Below are 19,016 nucleotides of genomic sequence, written 5' to 3'. Positions count from 1 at the left end.
AGGCATATGGTGCACTACAAGGCATGAAAAGATGCTGCCATCTAGTGTGCTTGTTAATGGATAAGATTCTTGCAAAACGGCTGCCTTAAAGTGCTCCAGAAATGGGCCAGCTCCTGAGCTTTACATCCCTGCTTTTCAACAAACGATACCAAGAAAGCAAAGAAAATGTGATAATTAAAAGCAAAATGGCTGCTCTATCTGAATCAAGAAATAATTTATTTTGGTTTCACATCCCTTTAATGTTTCCTTTAAGGGTGATAAATTATATATAATGTGTTTTTCAATTAATATTTTATTTTTATGACAACATATCTAACACTGTTCTTGTTTCTACATCAATTTAATATCCATAATATGTAAAATGTAATTTTTTTTATATAAAACTATATTTTATTGCAAATTATATATATTCTATTTACATTTTTTGTTGGTAGAAAGAAATAATGTGATACCTATAACATTATCATTTTACACATGTACAGAAGCTGAGTAAAACGGGAACAATGTAGCATAATTCGTCCTTACTCGACCTTAGCAATAAGACTACAACTCCCATGTCTCCCTGGGCGTGCGTGTGATGTCACGCGCTGCAGGGCTCTCCCAGGTGCTTCCCTGTGTAGTAACCAGGCTGTTCAGTCATAGAGCTCTGGGCTCACTGCACGAACTACATCTCCCGGCACCACCTGCGGCACAGCTCTCTGACATATGGCGGACGCTGCGGGATACCCTCCGTTCATGCTGGGGAAGCCCCGGTTTGAGCAGGTATGTACTATACTCGGGGACTTGAATGAGCTTGGAGACGCGCGGGTGGGGCGCGTGCATCTGTCGTTCAACTGACCTCGCCCCTGCGTTTGGGTTTCTAGCAAGCTGATTGGCTACCATTGTTGTCACTCAGTGTAGTGGGCGATGATAAGTGTGTGTACTGCGAGCAGTGATTGGTAGTTTCTGTTACGGTGTTTGTATCCCAGTTAGTGTAGAAATATCAATGACAGGACTGTGACACGAGCATGTCATCCTCACACCCCCATGATAGAGACCCTTGTCATCCACAAAGCATGAGCGCTATTGAGCACCTTGTTACCCATAGACATCATCATGCCACCTAGTGACTCGTTACCCACACAGCCAGTGACAGTGACCTAAATAGCCTATACCCACACATACTAGGGTTGCCACCTCAGCCATGTTTTCCTGGACACATATGAGTTCCACATGCTGCAGGGTGTGCAGAGGGCAACATGCACTGCGCACCTGGACAGGATATGAATAGTGGCCCTGGAGAGCACTATTCATGTTCCTTCCTGCACACCCTGCAGCATGTGTAACTCATATGTGTCCAGGAAACCATGGCTGAGGTGGCAACCCTAACACATACTCCTATCACTAAGAGAGACCCTTGTCACTCACACCCCCTCATGTCACAAAAAGAGACCATTGTAACCCACACATAATCATACCACCAAGAGAGCTCTTTGTCACCCACACGCACTAATGTCACCTACAGAGCCCATTGTCATCAACACACTCTCATGTCACTTAGAGAGCCCATTATCACCCACACATACTCCTATCACTAAGAGAGACCCTTATCACACACACACCGCATGCCACCAAGATAGTCCATTGTAACCCACCTATAATCATATCACTAAGAGAGACCATTGTCATCCACAAAGCATGAACTCTATTGAGCACCTTTTACCCATAAACCATCATCATGCCACATAGAGACTCTTGTTACCCACACAGCCCGTGGCACCAGCCTATAGACACCCACACATACTCCTATCACCAAGAGAGCCCATTGTAACCCGCACATAATCATATCACCAACAGAGCTCTTTGTCACCCACACACCCTCATGTCACTTAGAGAGCCCATTATCACCCACACATACTCCTATCACTAAGAGAGACCCTTATCATACACACACCAGCATGCCACCAAGATAGCCCATTGTAACCCACCTATAATCATATCACTAAGAGAGACCATTGTCATCCACAAAGCATTAACCATATTGAGAATTTTTTACCCATAAACCATCATCATACCGCATAAAGACTCTTGTTACCCACACAGCCCGTGGCACCAGCCTATGGACACCCACACATACTCCTATCACTAAGAGAGCCCATTGTAGCCCGCACATAATCATATCACCAACAGAGCTCTTTGTCACCCACACACCCTCATGTCACTTAGAGAGCCCATTATCACCCACACATACTCCTATCACTAAGAGAGACCCTTATCACCCACACACCCGCATGCCACCAAGATAGCCCATTGTAACCCACCTATAATCATATCACTAAGAGAGACCATTGTCATCCACAAAGCATGAACTCTATTGAGTACCTTTTACCCATAAACCATCATCATGCCACATAGAGACTCTTGTTACCCACACAGCCCGTGGCACCAGCCTATAGACACCCACACATACTCCAATCACCAAGAGAGCCCATTGTAACCCACACATAATCATATCACCAACAGAGCTCTTTGTCACCCACACACCCTCATGTCACTTAGAGAGCCCATTATCACCCACACATACTCCTATCACTAAGAGAGACCCTTATCACCCACACACCCGCATGCCACCAAGATAGCCCATTGTAACCCACCTATAATCATATCACTAAGAGAGACCATTGTCATCCACAAAGCATGAACTCTATTGAGTACCTTTTACCCATACACCATCATCATGCCACATAGAGACTCTTGTTACCCATACAGCCCGTGGCACCAGCCTATAGATACCTACACATACTCCTATCACCAAGAGAGCCCATTGTAACCCGCACATAATCATATCACCAACAGAGCTCTTTGTCAACCACAAACCCTCATGTCACCCACACACCCTCATGTCACTTAGAGAGCCCATTATCACCCATCATATAACCAAGACAGACCCTTGTCATCTGCAAAGCATGAACCATATTGAGCACCTTTTACCCATACACCATCACCATGCCACCTAGTGACTCTTATTACCCACACAGCCCATGGCACCAGCGTATGGACACCCACACATACTCCTATCACTAAGAGAGACTCTTGTCAATCACACAACCTCATGTCACCATGAGAGCCCATTGTAAGCCACACACCCTAATGTCACATAGAGAGCCCATTATCACCCACACACAATCATATAATTAAGAGAGAGCCTTGCCATCCACAAAGCATGAACCCTAATTGAGCACCTTTTACCCATACACAATCATCATGCTACCTAGATACTCTTGTTACCCACACAGCCCGTGACTCCAGCCTATGGACACCCACACATACTCCTATCACTAAGAGAGATCCTTGTCACCCACACACCCTCATGTCACCTACATGCCCTCAAATCACCAAGAGAGACTTTTGTCACTCACAAACCCTCATGTCACTTAGAGAGCCGGAGATACCTGATTCATATATTGCTCCATGTAAGTCACATGCGTCACATACAGTCTCATGTCACCTGTTTTGCCTGAGAGTGACTTCTCTTGACTGCTCCCTGCATCTGTATCTTCAGATGACTTATCTGAATCTTTCAAATCTTCTACTCTTGCCGTGGGCATCACTTGTTACGTCACAGTTTCTTTTGGTGGTAGCTGTACAGATGGTCTAACTTGTTATTCTTTCAAACAGATTTCTGAAGGTCATTTTAACTTTGTTAAACCAGAATTTTTCAATAAGAAAAGGAATCTTGTAATATTTATAAACTGTATGAGTCACTGCTTGGGGCATTTTGTTGAGAAATAATAATTAATCACTTAAAGGGACATTCTACTCCAGATTTTTGTTTTGTTTAAAAGATAGATAATCCCTTTATTACCCATTCCCCAGTTTTGCATAACCAACACTGTTATATTAATATACTTTTTTACCTCTGTGATTACCTTGTATCTAAGCCTCTGCAGACATCCCCCTTATTTCAGTTCTTTTGAATCCCCCCCCGCATTTTAGCCAATCAGGGCTGACTCATAAGTAACTCCACGGGAGTGAGCACAATGTTATATATATGACACACATAAACTAGCGCTGTCTAGCTGTGAAAAATGGTACAAATAGAGAGATAAGAGGTGGCCTTCAAGGGCTTAGAAATTAGCATATGAACCTACCTTGATTCAGCTTTCAACAAAGAATACAGAAGAGAACAAATCAAATTTGCTGATAAAAGTAAATTTGAAATTTGTTTAAAATTGCATGCCCTATCTGAATCATGAAACTTTAATTTTTACTTGACTTTCCCTTTAATGTGACATTTAATCCCATAAAATGTTGAAAGGGACAGTCTAGTCAAAATTAAACTTTCATGATTCAGATAGGGATTGCAATTTTAAACAACTTTCCAATTTACGTTTATCAGCAAATTAGCTTTGTTTTCTTTGTTGAACGTTAAACTAGGTAGGCTAAAACTGATTTCTAAGCCGTTGAAGGCCGCCTCTTATCTTAGAGCATTTTGACAGTTTTTTACAGCGCTAGTCCATGTGTGTCCTATAGATAACACTATTTATGAGTCAGCACTGATTGGCTAAACCGCCAGTCTGTCAAAAGTACTGAGATAAAAGGGTAGACTGCAGAGGCTTAGATACAAGGTAATCACAGAGGTAAAAAGTGTATTAATATAACAGTGTTGGTTATACAACTATCCCTTTATCTTATTCATTTGCTTTTTAAAAAGTGTGTATTTTTATTATTTATTTTGCCTGCTTTTCAATCAGTTTCAGTTGCAATTTGGGCATTTTCACAGTGCAGGAATTACTGGAATGCATGCAGTGTCAGTTCTAGAGCATAATATCAAGTGCACGTAGAGATGTATAGTTCCCCCAGCACCCCCATAGAACTGCAACTAAGTGCATGCTGCATACTTAAGTATGCTGCAGTTCACAAGCTCATTTACATCTGACCTTGGCTTGGTCATAACAAAGGAGACCAGATAAACATACTCAAGGGTTTTAAGAGGTATGTTTCTGGACTGCTGCAGTTACTGACAAAAGGACAGTTTTAAATGTTTTTAAAACATTTATTTTGTATGCAGTACTTTGTTACTGATATAGACCATTTGCATGTGTGCGTGAATCTGTCGGTTTATCTATGTACATATCTATCATCTGTCTGTCTGTATATCTATCTATTTATCTGTTTCTCTATCTATCTATCTATCATCTGTTTGCATATCTATCTATCTATCTATCTATCTATTTATCTATCATTTGTTTGTATATCTATCTGTTTCTCTATCTATCATCTGTTTGTATATCTATCTGTTTCTCTATCATCTGTTTGTATATCTATCTGTTTCTCTATCATCTGTTTGTATATCTATCTGTTTCTCTATCATCTGTTTGTATATCTATCTGTTTCTCTATCTATCATCTGTTTGTATATCTATCTGTTTCTCTATCATCTGTTTGTATATCTATCTGTTTCTCTATCATCTGTTTGTATATCTATCTGTTTCTCTATCATCTGTTTGTATATCTATCTGTTTCTCTATCTATCATCTGTTTGTATATCTATCTGTTTCTCTATCTATCATCTGTTTGTATATCTATCTATCCTCTGTCTGTATATCTATCTATCTATCTATCTATCTATCTATCTATCTATCTATCTATCTATCATCTATCTATCTATCTATTTATCTATCTATCTTTTGGATTGTCTTCAACTGCACTGCTCTTTTGTTAGGTTTTTTTTAAACTTGGTGCACTGAAGCCTCATATTCAATATAGTTGAGTCTGATGTTGTGTAACAGGACTCATGAGTATATTTGTTTGTATCAGGAGTCAGACTACTTTGCATACTTTTTTTAGTGAAAGGATCTGTCAGGTCTTGTGGTGCAGTGGTTATATTGACCTCTTTGCAACTGCAAGGTTCATGGTTTGAACTCCACTAAAGGTTTGACTTCTTTTCATCATTAGGGCATTTAGGAGTGCGTATGATACGCATGAAGCTAATTTAGACGAAATTAAGCCTGTGTTTTAAAAGGACAAATGGGCAGATGATTCTTATCTCCCAGCTGTGTGAATGGCGCTGCTGATTGGATCGGCATCAGTTTCTGCTTGGGACCAGCAGTGCTCCGCAAAGGGTTAAACACATGGCGTTGCAGTGTTTCTTTTTTTTAAACTGCTGTTTGCTGTTCCCTCATGCTGTAATTACGCTATAATGCACAATATAAAACAAGGATCTGTAAAGAGTATGCCATAAAATGTTATAAATGTTTACTTGTGCAGCTTAGAGGTGAAAGAGCAGATATGGAATATAAAAACAATTACGTGCAGATCATCCCATTCCTGGTGAAAGATTATCAGCTGCGGCAGAATGGTGTAACATAAATTTACACAAACATATAAAAAGCCACATCCCTAGCAGTAGGTAAAATAGACTTCAGAGAAGATTAGCCCTTTTATTAAAGGGACATGGAACACAAGTTTTTTCTTTTGTGATTCAGACAGAGCATGCAATTTTAAACAACTTTCTTATTTATTTCTATTATCTAATTTGTTTCATTCTCTTGGTATTATTTGGTGAAAATAATACCAAGGAAGCTGAGAAGCACCAATGCACTATAGGAAACTAGATGCTGATTGGTGGCTGCACCAAACTTATTGTCATTGGCTCATGTAGTGTGTTGTGCATTTCTATTCCTTCAAACAAAGACACCAAGAGAATGAAGCCAATTTAATAATAGAAGTAAATTGGAAAGTTGTTTAGAATTCTATGTTTTATCAGAATCATGAAAGAAAACATCTGGGTTTGATGTCCCTTTAAGGTTAATACATACAATAAAGCAATTTAAACAGGGTACAAATAATAATTCCCAAACAAACTCAGCTACTCATAGAAAGCAATCAGCAGCTTGTGAACAGGAATGACATACAGTGATCTGCACTCGCTAGCACACAAGGGAATCACAAGATGTGCACTCACATTATACAGCTCATTTTAAACAATAAGTTTATGCTACAAGACCATGAATATCCCCTTTACTAGTGGCAGCGACTCTTGGACTGCTGATGCTCAAAGCAATGTTCACAAAAAGGGGTTTAATTAAAGGGATATCAAACCCATTTTTCTTTCTTTCATGATTAGGATAGAGCATGTAATTTTAACCCCTTAATGTCCGTTATGTACCCTGTACGTCGCTGGTTGTTAAGGGATTGTTCAACTATAATAGCTCTATTACATTGTCCCTCCCTCCCTGCTGACGTTTAAAAATAGCGCGGCCTCACCGTCAGCTATGAAAAAGCAACCCCCATAGAAAGATCCTGTATGTCGTTGGTCATTAAGGGGTTAAGCACATTTCTAATTTACTCCTAGTATTAATTTGTCTTCGTTCTCTTGGTATCTTTAATTCAAAAAGCAGGAATGTAAGCTAACATTTAGCCATCAATCAGCAAGCGCTATCCAGGTGCTGAACCAAAAATGGCCTGGCTCCTAAGCTTACATTCTTGCTTTTCTTATAAAGATACCAAGAAAACGAATAAAAATTGATAATAGGAGTAAATGAGAAAGTTGCTTAAAATTGTATTCTCTATCTGAATCATGAAAGAAACCATTTGAGTTTCATATCCCTTTTACATGAAATCAGCCACTTTTGGACTTCAGTAATAATAACTGGACATATGGAGAAGTTGCTACTATGGATCTCTGTTATATCCCAGATATGCAAGCACACAATGGCAGAATAGTTATGCGCAAATCTGCATATAATCGCCTTAGGTTGTTTCTCACTCGAATACAGGGAGAGCCAATGAGCAGTAACTAAAGACCCCCTACACTTCTGGTATATTAAACAGGCACAATACATTTAAATAAACAGTATTTACCCAACAGTACAATATTACATAAGCCATATCCCTTAAATATAAATTGTAGGTAAACCACTAGGTATACAGCAAACGTAGCTAAAAGTGTTCCTGAATAGTGAGTGGCAAACTGTGATAATCTAAGGAAAAGTTACACTATCAGTTACATAAATATTTAGTACATAGCATCTTCTATTTGACTATAACTTACTCTATTCACAAACAGTGTAAGTGACAGCAGTAAATACTAACATATAAACACCACCTATTTGTCTAAGCTATATGAGCACAATGATAGCCAATGCGTTACTACAATAATTACACAGTATCTTGTAATTAAAGAAAATAACTGGGCTGCACAGGTGCAAACTCTATACTGAAATGGTTCTTAAAGGGACATTGTACACTAGATTTTTCTTTGCATAAATGTTTTCTAGATCTATTTATACAGCCCATCTGGGAGTGTTTTTGTAACAATGTATAGTTTTACTTATTTTTTAATAACATTGTGCTGATTTTCAGACTCCGAACCAAGCCCCTCAGTGTCATATCTATACTGATGTATACAGACTCCTGCTTGTTCTTGTTTGTGTAATCTGTCTTTACATATGCAGGGAAGGGGGGGTGTCTTCTCTTATTGTTTCCCCAGTCCCTTTCACTGGATGTCCCAGCCAAACCTTATTAACATTGCTAAACTGGGAGATTCTAAGTATTTAAAAGGTTTTATACTGGATTTGTATTTCAGTATCTGTGCATCTTATTCTTTATAGTAGTCTCTATTACATGCAGTTAAATGAAAATGGCTGTATACTGTCACTTTTAAAGCAGAGCTTTCCAAACTTTTCATGTTGGCGACACACTTTTTAGACCTACATCATTTTGCGACACAGTAATTCAGTTGTACTAGCAAATAGGAGGTTAAACTAACTTGTTTTAAGAGATACGGACACAAACATAAATCATATAATAACAAAACGAATTTACAAGTAACAGTATGTGTGTGCAAGAATTAACAACACCAATAGCTACTTAATATTTTAATGGGATGTATGAGGTTGATGGGATGAACACAGTTACTGAATATTTGGTGTAATATTTGATAAAGATACTCGCATTTCATCATCAGGCATTTTTAAGCTTCCAGTTCCTATCCATATATCAAGAGCAGGAGCAGCAATGCACTACTGGGAGCTAGCTGCAAAAAAACAACACTTTGACTTCTGCTCAGCGTTTAGGCTGAGCTGCAAACACACTGCTGTCCCACTCACTGACTACACGTGCAGTTACGAGCCGATTGAGGAGACTACACGTGCAGTCACTAACCTATTGAGGAGACTACACGTGCAGTCACTAACTGATTGAGGAGACTACACGTGCAGTCACTAACCGATTGAGGAGACTACACATGCAGTCACTAACCGATTGAGGAGACTACACATGCAGTCACTAACCGATTGAGGAGACTACACATGCAGTCACTAACCGATTGAGGAGACTACACATGCAGTCACAAACCGATTGAGGAGACTACACGTGCAGTCACTAACTGATTGAGAAGACTACACATGCAGTCACTAACTGATTGAGGAGACTACACGTGCAGTCACAAACCGATTGAGGAGACTACACGTGCAGTCACTAACTGATTGAGGAGACTACACGTGCAGTCACTAACTGATTGAGGAGACTACACGTGCAGTCACAAACCGATTGAGGAGACTACACATGCAGTCACAAACCGATTGAGGAGACTACACGTGCAGTCACTAACTGATTGAGAAGACTACACATGCAGTCACTAACCGATTGAGGAGACTACACATGCAGTCACAAACCGATTGAGGAGACTACACATGCAGTCACAAACCGATTGAGGAGACTACACATGCAGTCACAAACCGATTGAGGAGACTACACATGCAGTCACTAACTGATTGAGGAGACTACACATGCAGTCACAAACCGATTGAGGAGACTACACGTGCAGTCACAAACCGATTGAGGAGACTACACGTGCAGTCACAAACCGATTGAGGAGACTACACATGCAGTCACTAACTGATTGAGGAGACTACACATGCAGTCACTAACTGATTGAGGAGACTACACATGCAGTCACTAACTGATTGAGGAGACTACACATGCAGTCACTAACTGATTGAGGAGACTACACGTGCAGTCACAAACCGATTGAGGAGACTACACATGCAGTCACTAACTGATTGAGAAGACTACACGTGCAGTGACAAACCGATTGAGGAGACTACACGTGCAGTCACTAACCGATTGAGGAGACTACACATGCAGTCACTAACCGATTGAGGAGACTACACATGCAGTCACTAACCGATTGAGGAGACTACACATGCAGTCACTAACCGATTGAGGAGACTACACATGCAGTCACTAACCGATTGAGGAGACTACACATGCAGTCACAAACCGATTGAGAAGACTACACGTGCAGTCACTAACCGATTGAGGAGACTACACATGCAGTCACTAACCGATTGAGGAGACTACACGTGCAGTCACTAACCAATTGAGGAGACTACACGTGCAGTCACTAACCGATTGAGGAGACTACACATGCAGTCACTAACCGATTGAGGAGACTACACATGCAGTCACTAACCAATTGAGGAGACTACACGTGCAGTCACTAACTGATTGAGGAGACTACACATGCAGTGACAAGCCGATTGAGGAGACTACACATGCAGTCACAAGCCGATTGAGGAGACTACACATGCAGTCACAAGCTGATTGAGGAGACTACACATGCAGTCACGAGCCGATTGAGGAGACTACACGTGCAGTCACGAGCCGATTGAGGAGACTACAGGTGCAGTCAGGAGCCAATGTGCCACCAATGGGAATAGTTTCAGTTCCCGCTGAGCTGCGCCAATAGGTTAAGAGGATCTGTGACCCACTAGGTATCAATCACGTGTCGACCACGTGACATGCGTAGCAGGCAGGCGGAAAGTCGTAAACCAAAATAAAATGTAAAAAAAAATTAAATTAAAAAAAATGTGTGCTGAAGCAGGGACACACCTACATACTGCCGCCGGCACACTAATGCGTCACGACACACAGTTTGTGCTGAAGCAGGGACACACCTACATACTGCCGCCGGCACACTAATGCGTCACGACACACAGTTTGTGCTGAAGCAGGGACACGCCTACACACTGCCACCAGCACGCTAATGCGTCACCACACACAGTTTGTGCTGAAGCAGGGACACGCCTACACACTGCCACCGACACGCTAATGCGTCACCACACACAGTTTGTGCTGAAGCAGGGACACGCCTACATACTGCCGCCGGCACACTAATGCGTCACGACACACAGTTTGTGCTGAAGCAGGGACACGCCTACACACTGCCACGACACACTAATGCGTCACCACACACAGTTTGTGCTGAAGCAGGGACACACCTACACACTGCCACCGACACGCTAATGCGTCACCACAGACAGTTTGTGCTGAAGCAGGGACACGCCTACATACTGCTGCCGGCACGCTAATGCGTCACCACACACAGTTTGTGCTGAAGCAGGGAAACGCCTACATACTGCTGCCGGCACGCTAATGCGTCACCACACACAGTTTGTGCTGAAGCAGGGACACACCTACATACTGCTGCCGGCACGCTAATGCGTCACCACACACAGTTTGTGCTGAAGCAGGGACACACCTACATACTGCTGCCGGCACGCTAATGCGTCACCACACACAGTTTGTGCTGAAGCAGGGACACACCTACATACTGCTGCCGGCACGCTAATGTCATGACACACAGTTTGTGCTGAAGCAGGGACACGCCTACACACTGCCGCCGGCACACTAATGCGTCACGACACACAGTTTGTGCTGAAGCAGGGACACGCCTACACACTGCCACCGACATGCTAATGCGTCACGACACACAGTTTGTGCTGAAGCAGGGACACGCCTACACACTGCCACCGACACACTAATGCGTCACCACACACAGCTTGTGCTGAAGCAGGGACACACCTACACACTGCCACCGACACGCTAATGCGTCACCACAGACAGTTTGTGCTGAAGCAGGGACACGCCTACATACTGCTGCCGGCACGCTAATGCGTCACCACACACAGTTTGTGCTGAAGCAGGGACACGCCTACATACTGCCACCGACACGCTAATGCGTCACCACACACAGTTTGTGCTAAAGCAGGGACACGCCTACATACTGCCACCGACACGCTAATGCGTCACCACACACAGTTTGTGCTGAAGCAGGGACACGCCTACACACTTCCACCGACACGCTAATGCGTCACCACACACAGTTTGTGCTGAAGCAGGGACACGCCTACATACTGCCGCTGACACGCTAATGCGTCAGCACACACAGTTTGTGCTGAAGCAGGGACACGCCTACATACTGCCACCGACACACTAATGCGTCACGACACACAGTTTGTGCTGAAGCAGGGACACGCCTACATACTGCCGCTGACACGCTAATGCGTCACGACACACAGTTTGTGCTGAAGCAGGGACACGCCTACATACTGCCACCGACACACTAATGCGTCACGACACACAGTTTGTGCTGAAGCAGGGACACGCCTACATACTGCCGCCGGCACACTAATGCGTCACCACACACAGTTTGTGCTGAAGCAGGGACACGCCTACATACTGCCGCTGACACGCTAATGTCATGACACACAGTTTGTGCTGAAGCAGGGACACGCCTACATACTGCTGCTGACACGCTAATGTCATGACACACAGTTTGTGCTGAAGCAGGGACACGCCTACATACTGCCGCCGGCACACTAATGTCATGACACACAGTTTGTGCTGAAGCAGGGACACGCCTACATACTGCCGCCGGCACACTAATGTCATGACACACAGTTTGTGCTGAAGCAGGGACACGCCTACATACTGCCGCTGACACGCTAATGTCATGACACACAGTTTGTGCTGAAGCAGGGACACGCCTACATACTGCCGCCGGCACACTAATGTCATGACACACAGTTTGTGCTGAAGCAGGGACACGCCTACATACTGCCGCTGACACGCTAATGTCATGACACACAGTTTGTGCTGAAGCAGGGACACGCCTACATACTGCCGCCGGCACCCTAATGTCATGACACACAGTTTGTGCTGAAGCAGGGACACGCCTACATACTGCCGCTGACACGCTAATGCGTCCCCACACACAGTTTGTGCTGAAGCAGGGACACACCTACATACTGCCGCTGACACGCTAATGCGTCACCACACACAGTTTGGAAAGCACTGCTTTAAAGGGATTTGAAAACCAAACATTTTCTTTTGTAATTCAGACAGAGCATACAATTTACTTCTATTATCAAATTTGCTTTCTCCCCATGATATTCTGTGTTAAAGCGATACCTAGGTAGCATCTGGAGCACTATAAGGCAGGAATTGATAACATTATTGCAAAACTGCTGCCATATAGTGATCCAGACACATGCACGCTCCTGAGCTTACACCCCTGCTTTTCAACAAAAGATACCAAGAGGACAAAGAAAACTTGATAATTGGAGTAAATTAGAAAGTTGTTTAAAATCGCTGCTCTATCTGAATCATGAAAGAAAAATGTGGGTTTCATATCCCTTTTAATTCACAGGATCATAAGGAGAAGAGAATCCTCACTGATGCATCAATGACTTAATAGCCACACACCGCTGTAGCCATTTTATAGACACTAATGAGATCACTTGCTAATAGAGGATTGCGATAGCCACACACCGCTGTAGCCATGTTTTATAGACACTAATGAGATCACTTGCTAATAGAGGATTGCGATAGCCACACACCGCTGTAGCCATGTTTTATAGACACTAATGAGATCACTTGCTAATAGAGGATTGCGATAGCCACACACCGCTGTAGCCATGTTTTATAGACACTAATGAGATCACTTGCTAATAGAGGATTGCGATAGCCACACACCGCTGTAGCCATGTTTTATAGACACTAATGAGATCACTTGCTAATAGAGGATTGCGATAGCCACACACCGCTGTAGCCATGTTTTATATTGCAAACGTTTGCACTCTAGATGTTTCAGAACTACTTTTCCCATGATACGTAGGTCATCTGAAGTCTAGTAGAGCATCATGGAAAATGTAGTTCTGAAACATCTGGAGTGCCAAGGTTTGCCATCACTGCTCTACGCAAATGACTTCAACAAAGGTAATTAGATTTGGAAATTAGCAAACCTTTTGTCCCGTTTATGAAATGAGATTGGAGGTGTGGGTTAAAGATACTTTGACTTATAAAAAACACTCAAACATTTTGAGTTTGCTATTCACAAAATGCATCTGTTAATGTGAGCCATTCCTCTAAAAAAAAAGCTCTCAAAAGACCTGCGATCAAGAATTGTTGCGTTGCCTTAAGCTGGAATGGGTTACAAAGTTATCTCAAAGAGCTTAAATATTCATCTGTCCACTGTTAGACAACTTGTCTATAAATGGAGACGATTTAGTACTTTTGCTGCTCTCCCTAGAAGCAGCCATCCAGCCAAGATGACTCAAAGGGCCACACGGCACAATTCTCAATGAGGCAAAAAAGAACCCTAGAGTGACAGCTAAAAACTGGTTAACATCTCCATTCATGATTTGAAGAAAGCAGTACAAGACTGCAAGGAATGTACACATTGAAGCACTCAAAGTCCCTTATCATGAACTAGATTGATGAGCAGACACTTGGCAGATATTCAAGGAGAACAATATTAGTTAAAAAATAACTTTTATTAGGGCAAATTAAAATAATGGACAACACAGTTTAAAAACACAGGATAGTCTTCTAACCTAAAAGAGGGTTGAATAATAGGGGTAAAATAGTCCTAATAGGATCTCAGGACTGCAAAGTACAGGGCAAAAAGCTCTTGTTGGATAAATGATACTTAGGCAACAATTAAAATTCAAAGATATAGGGTACGTTAATCCATAGTCTTCAAAAAATGATATGCTAGAAATACTTAGTATTCCTTATAAATGTAGTGGTCCTAGTTGTATAGTTAAATATAGTTCAGTGGGTATAAATTAATGAAAGATTATGGAACATTGTGATGTTCCATGTACATAGAGGGTAAATAATATAGTTGTAAGCTGAACTAAAAAATAACCTGGATGTTCTGCAAATGTATCGAAATTACTCAGTTATACAAATGGGAACTAGATACAAATAAACTATATTTGAACCTGAGCCAGTTGGATTAACTAGACAGAAAATTACTACGTTCCTGGTTATCAAAATCTAAACAACGTATACATCTATAAGATCATTTAAATGTTTGTAATCTCAAGCTTATGAAGACTCTTCCTATAACCCCTCTTATTGTGATAGCAAATTGCCATTCAAGAAATGATGGCATTGAAAAGAAGACATGCACCGTTATTGACTCTTATAAGAGCCAGTGTATCTAATATTATTAGCAAACCATAAGGGGTATGTGATATTACTGCTATAGACGTTTTGCTCCCAAGTAACACAGTCCTATATCCTTTTATTTTGCGGTTCTACGAGTGTATACACAGCTGTAAGGAATAATAATCACTTGATCACAAGCTTTAGTTTAGGTTCTGTGTTATATTTAGCTAAAGAATAAAGTAAGGATATAGAATTATATTTCTCCTGTTAAGTGTAGTCAGTCCATGGGTCATCATTACTTATGGGATATTAACTCCTCCCCAACAGGAAGTGCAAGAGGATCACCCAAGCAGAGCTGCCATATAGCTCCTCCCCTCTACGTCACACCCAGTCATTCTCTTGCACCCAACTAATAGATAGGATGTGTGAGAGGACTGTGGTGATTAAACTTAGTTTTTTATATCTTCAATCAAAAGTTTGTTATTTTAAATGACACCGGAGTGTGTTGTTTCCTTCTCAGGCAGAATTTGAAGAAGAATCTACCTGAGTTTTTTGTATATGATCTTAGCGGACGTAACTAAGATCCGTTTGCTGTTCTCGGCCATTCTGAGGAGTAAGGTAACTTCAGATCAGGGGACAGCGGGCAGGTTCACCTGCAAAGAGGTATGTTGCAGTATATTATTTTCTAAGGAATGGAATTGACTTTGAAAATACTGCTAATACCGATATAATGTAAGTACAGCCTTAAATGCAGTAGTAGCAACTGGTATCAGGCTGACATGTATATATGTTAACACTTAAGTATTTCTGGGGAATGGCACTTCACTGGGAAAATACTGTATGCATATAACTTTTAGCCTAACTTGCAGTGGGAGCGACTAGCAGCAGGCTTTTTAATGACATTTCATATATTAGATTTTAAACGTTTACTGGCATGTTAAATCGTTTAATTATCTGAGGTACTTGGTGAAAATTGTTTTGGGCTTTATTTTCCACATGGCTGTCGTGGTTTTAAATTAAAACAGTTTACTGAGCTTCCCTCACTGTTGTAGTGTGAGTGGGAGGGGCCTATTTTGGCGCTTTTTCTACGCATCAGAAATTCAGTCACAGTCTGTCCTTTTCTCCCTGCATGATCCAGGACGTCTCCACAGAGCTCAGGGGTCTTCAAAACTAGTTTTGAGGGAGGTAATCACTCACAGCAGACCTGTGAGACTGTGCTTGACTGTGATAAAAACGCTTATATTGTCAATTGTTATACGTTTTTTTTTTTTTCTGATATTAAGGGTTAATCATCCATTGCTAATGTGTGCAATCCTTTGCTAAATTTGGTTTATAACTAATCCGGTTCATTGTTATTCAACTGTGACAGTTTTTGTGTGCTTCTTAAAGGCACAGTAACGCTTTTACATATTGCTTGTAAATTTAGTTGAAAAGTATTTCCAAGCTTGCTAGTCTAATTGCTAGTTTGTTTAAACCTGTCTGACACAGAGGAAACTCTTTGTGCAATATGTTCAAAAGCCAAGGTGGAGCCCAATAGAAATTTATGTACTAATTGCATTGATGCTACTTTAAATAAAAGTCAATCTGTACATGTTAAGCAACATTCACCAGACAACGAGGGGGAAGTTATGCCGACTAACTTGCCTCACGTGTCAGTACCTGCATCTCCCGCTCAGGAGGTGCATGATATTGTAACGCCAAGTACATCAGGGCGGCCATTACAAATCACTTTACAAGACATGGCTAATGTTATGACTGAAGTTTTGTCTAAATTGCCAGAACTTAGAGGTAAACGAGATCACTCTGGGATGAGAACAGAGTATACTGATAATGCTAGGGCCATGTCTGATACTGCGTCACAATATGCAGAGCATGAGGACGGAGAGCTTCATTCTGCGGGTGACGGATCTGATCCAAATAAATTGGATTCAGACATTTCAAATTTTAAATTTAAGCTGGAAAACCTCCGTGTATTGCTAGGGGAGGTGTTAGCGGCTCTGAATGATTGTAACACAGTTGCAATCCCAGAGAAAATGTGTAGGTTGGATAAATATTTTGCGGTACCGACGAGTACTGACGTTTTTCCTATACCTAAGAGACTTACTGAAATTATTACTAAGGAGTGGGACAGACCCGGTGTGCCTTTCTCACCCCCTCCTATATTCAGAAAAATGTTTCCAATAGACGCCACCACACGGGACTTATGGCAAACGGTCCCTAAGGTGGAGGGAGCAGTTTCTACTTTAGCTAAGCGTACTACTATCCCGGTGGAGGATAGCTGTGCTTTTTCAGATCCAATGGATAAAAAGTTAGAGGGTTACCTTAAGAAAATGTTTGTTCAACAAGGTTTTATATTACAACCCCTTGCATGCATTGTGCTTGTCACGGCTGCGGCAGCATTTTGGTTTGAGTCTCTGCAAGACACCCTTGACTCAGCGACATTAGATGAGATTTCACTTAAGCTTAAAACCCTTAAGCTAGCTAATTCATTTATTTCTGATGCCGAAGTACATTTAACTAAACTTACGGCTAAGAATTCCGGATTCGCCATTCAGGCACGCAGAGCGCTGTGGCTAAAATCCTGGTCAGCTGATGTAACTTCTAAATCGAAACTACTTAACATACCTTTCAAGGGGCAGACTTTATTCGGGCCCGGTTTGAAAGAAATTATCGCTGATATTACGGGAGGTAAAGGCCATGCCCTGCCTCAAGACAGAGCCAAACCCAGGGCTAGACAGTCTAATTTTCGTGCCTTTCGTAATTTCAAGGCAGGAGCAGCTTCAACTTCCTCTGCTCCAAAACAGGAAGGAGCTGTTGCTCGCTACAGACAAGGCTGGAAACCTAACCAGGCCTGGAACAAGGGCAAGCAGGCCAGAAAGCCTGCTGCTGCCCCTAAGACAGCATGAAGTGAGGGCCCCCGATCCGGTAACGGATCTAGTGGGGGGCGGACTCTCTCTCTTCGCCCAGGCTTGGGCAAGAGATGTCCAGGATCCCTGGGCGTTGGAGATCATATCTCAGGGATATCTTCTGGACTTCAAAGCTTCTCCTCCACAAGGGAGATTTTACCTTTCAAGGTTGTCAACAAACCAGATAAAGAAAGAGGCGTTTCTACGCTGTGTACAAGACCTTTTACTAATGGGAGTGATCCATCCAGTTCCGCGGTCGGAACACGGACAAGGGTTTTACTCAAACCTGTTTGTGGTTCCCAAAAAAGAGGGAACCTTCAGACCAATATTGGATTTAAAGATCCTAAACAAATTCCTAAGAGTTCCATCATTCAAGATGGAAACTATTCGGACAATCTTACCCATGATCCAAAGAGGTCAGTACATGACCACAGTGGATTTAAAGGATGCTTACCTTCACATACCGATTCACAGAGAACATTACCGGTATCTAAGGTTTGCCTTCCTAGACAAACATTACCAGTTTGTAGCTCTTCCCTTCGGGTTGGCTACGGCTCCAAGAATCTTTACAAAGGTTCTGGGCTCTCTTCTGGCGGTACTAAGACCGCGAGGAATTTCGGTAGCTCCGTACCTAGACGACATTCTGATACAAGCGTCAAGCTTTCAAACTGCCAAGTCTCATACAGAGTTAGTACTGGCATTTCTGAGATCACATGGGTGGAAAGTAAACGAGGAGAAGAGTTCTCTCTTACCACTCACAAGAGTTCCCTTCTTGGGGACTCTTATAGATTCTGTAGAAATGAAAATTTACCTGACAGAGGACAGGTTAACAAAGCTTCTAAATGCTTGCCGTGCCCTTCATTCCATTCAACACCCGTCAGTGGCT

At 42.0% G+C, this 19,016-nt stretch overlaps 1 protein-coding gene across 1 annotated transcript in view; it reads left to right on the top strand.

Moving 5' to 3' along the window:
- Nucleotides 1-605: 605 nt before the first annotated feature.
- The window catches only part of SFXN5 (sideroflexin 5), a 923,442-nt gene continuing 905,031 nt past the window's right edge, over nt 606-19,016 (top strand). Inside the window, exon 1 of the mRNA XM_053704357.1 lies at nt 606-762. Within this exon, the coding sequence (XP_053560332.1) occupies nt 706-762 (57 nt within the window). The 5' untranslated portion in view covers nt 606-705. The remainder of the gene's footprint in view (nt 763-19,016) is intronic.

This window comes from Bombina bombina, chromosome 2, assembly GCF_027579735.1.
Source record: "Bombina bombina isolate aBomBom1 chromosome 2, aBomBom1.pri, whole genome shotgun sequence".
NCBI classification, from domain to species: domain Eukaryota; kingdom Metazoa; phylum Chordata; class Amphibia; order Anura; family Bombinatoridae; genus Bombina; species Bombina bombina.
This window is presented reverse-complemented; position numbering and strand designations above follow the sequence as displayed.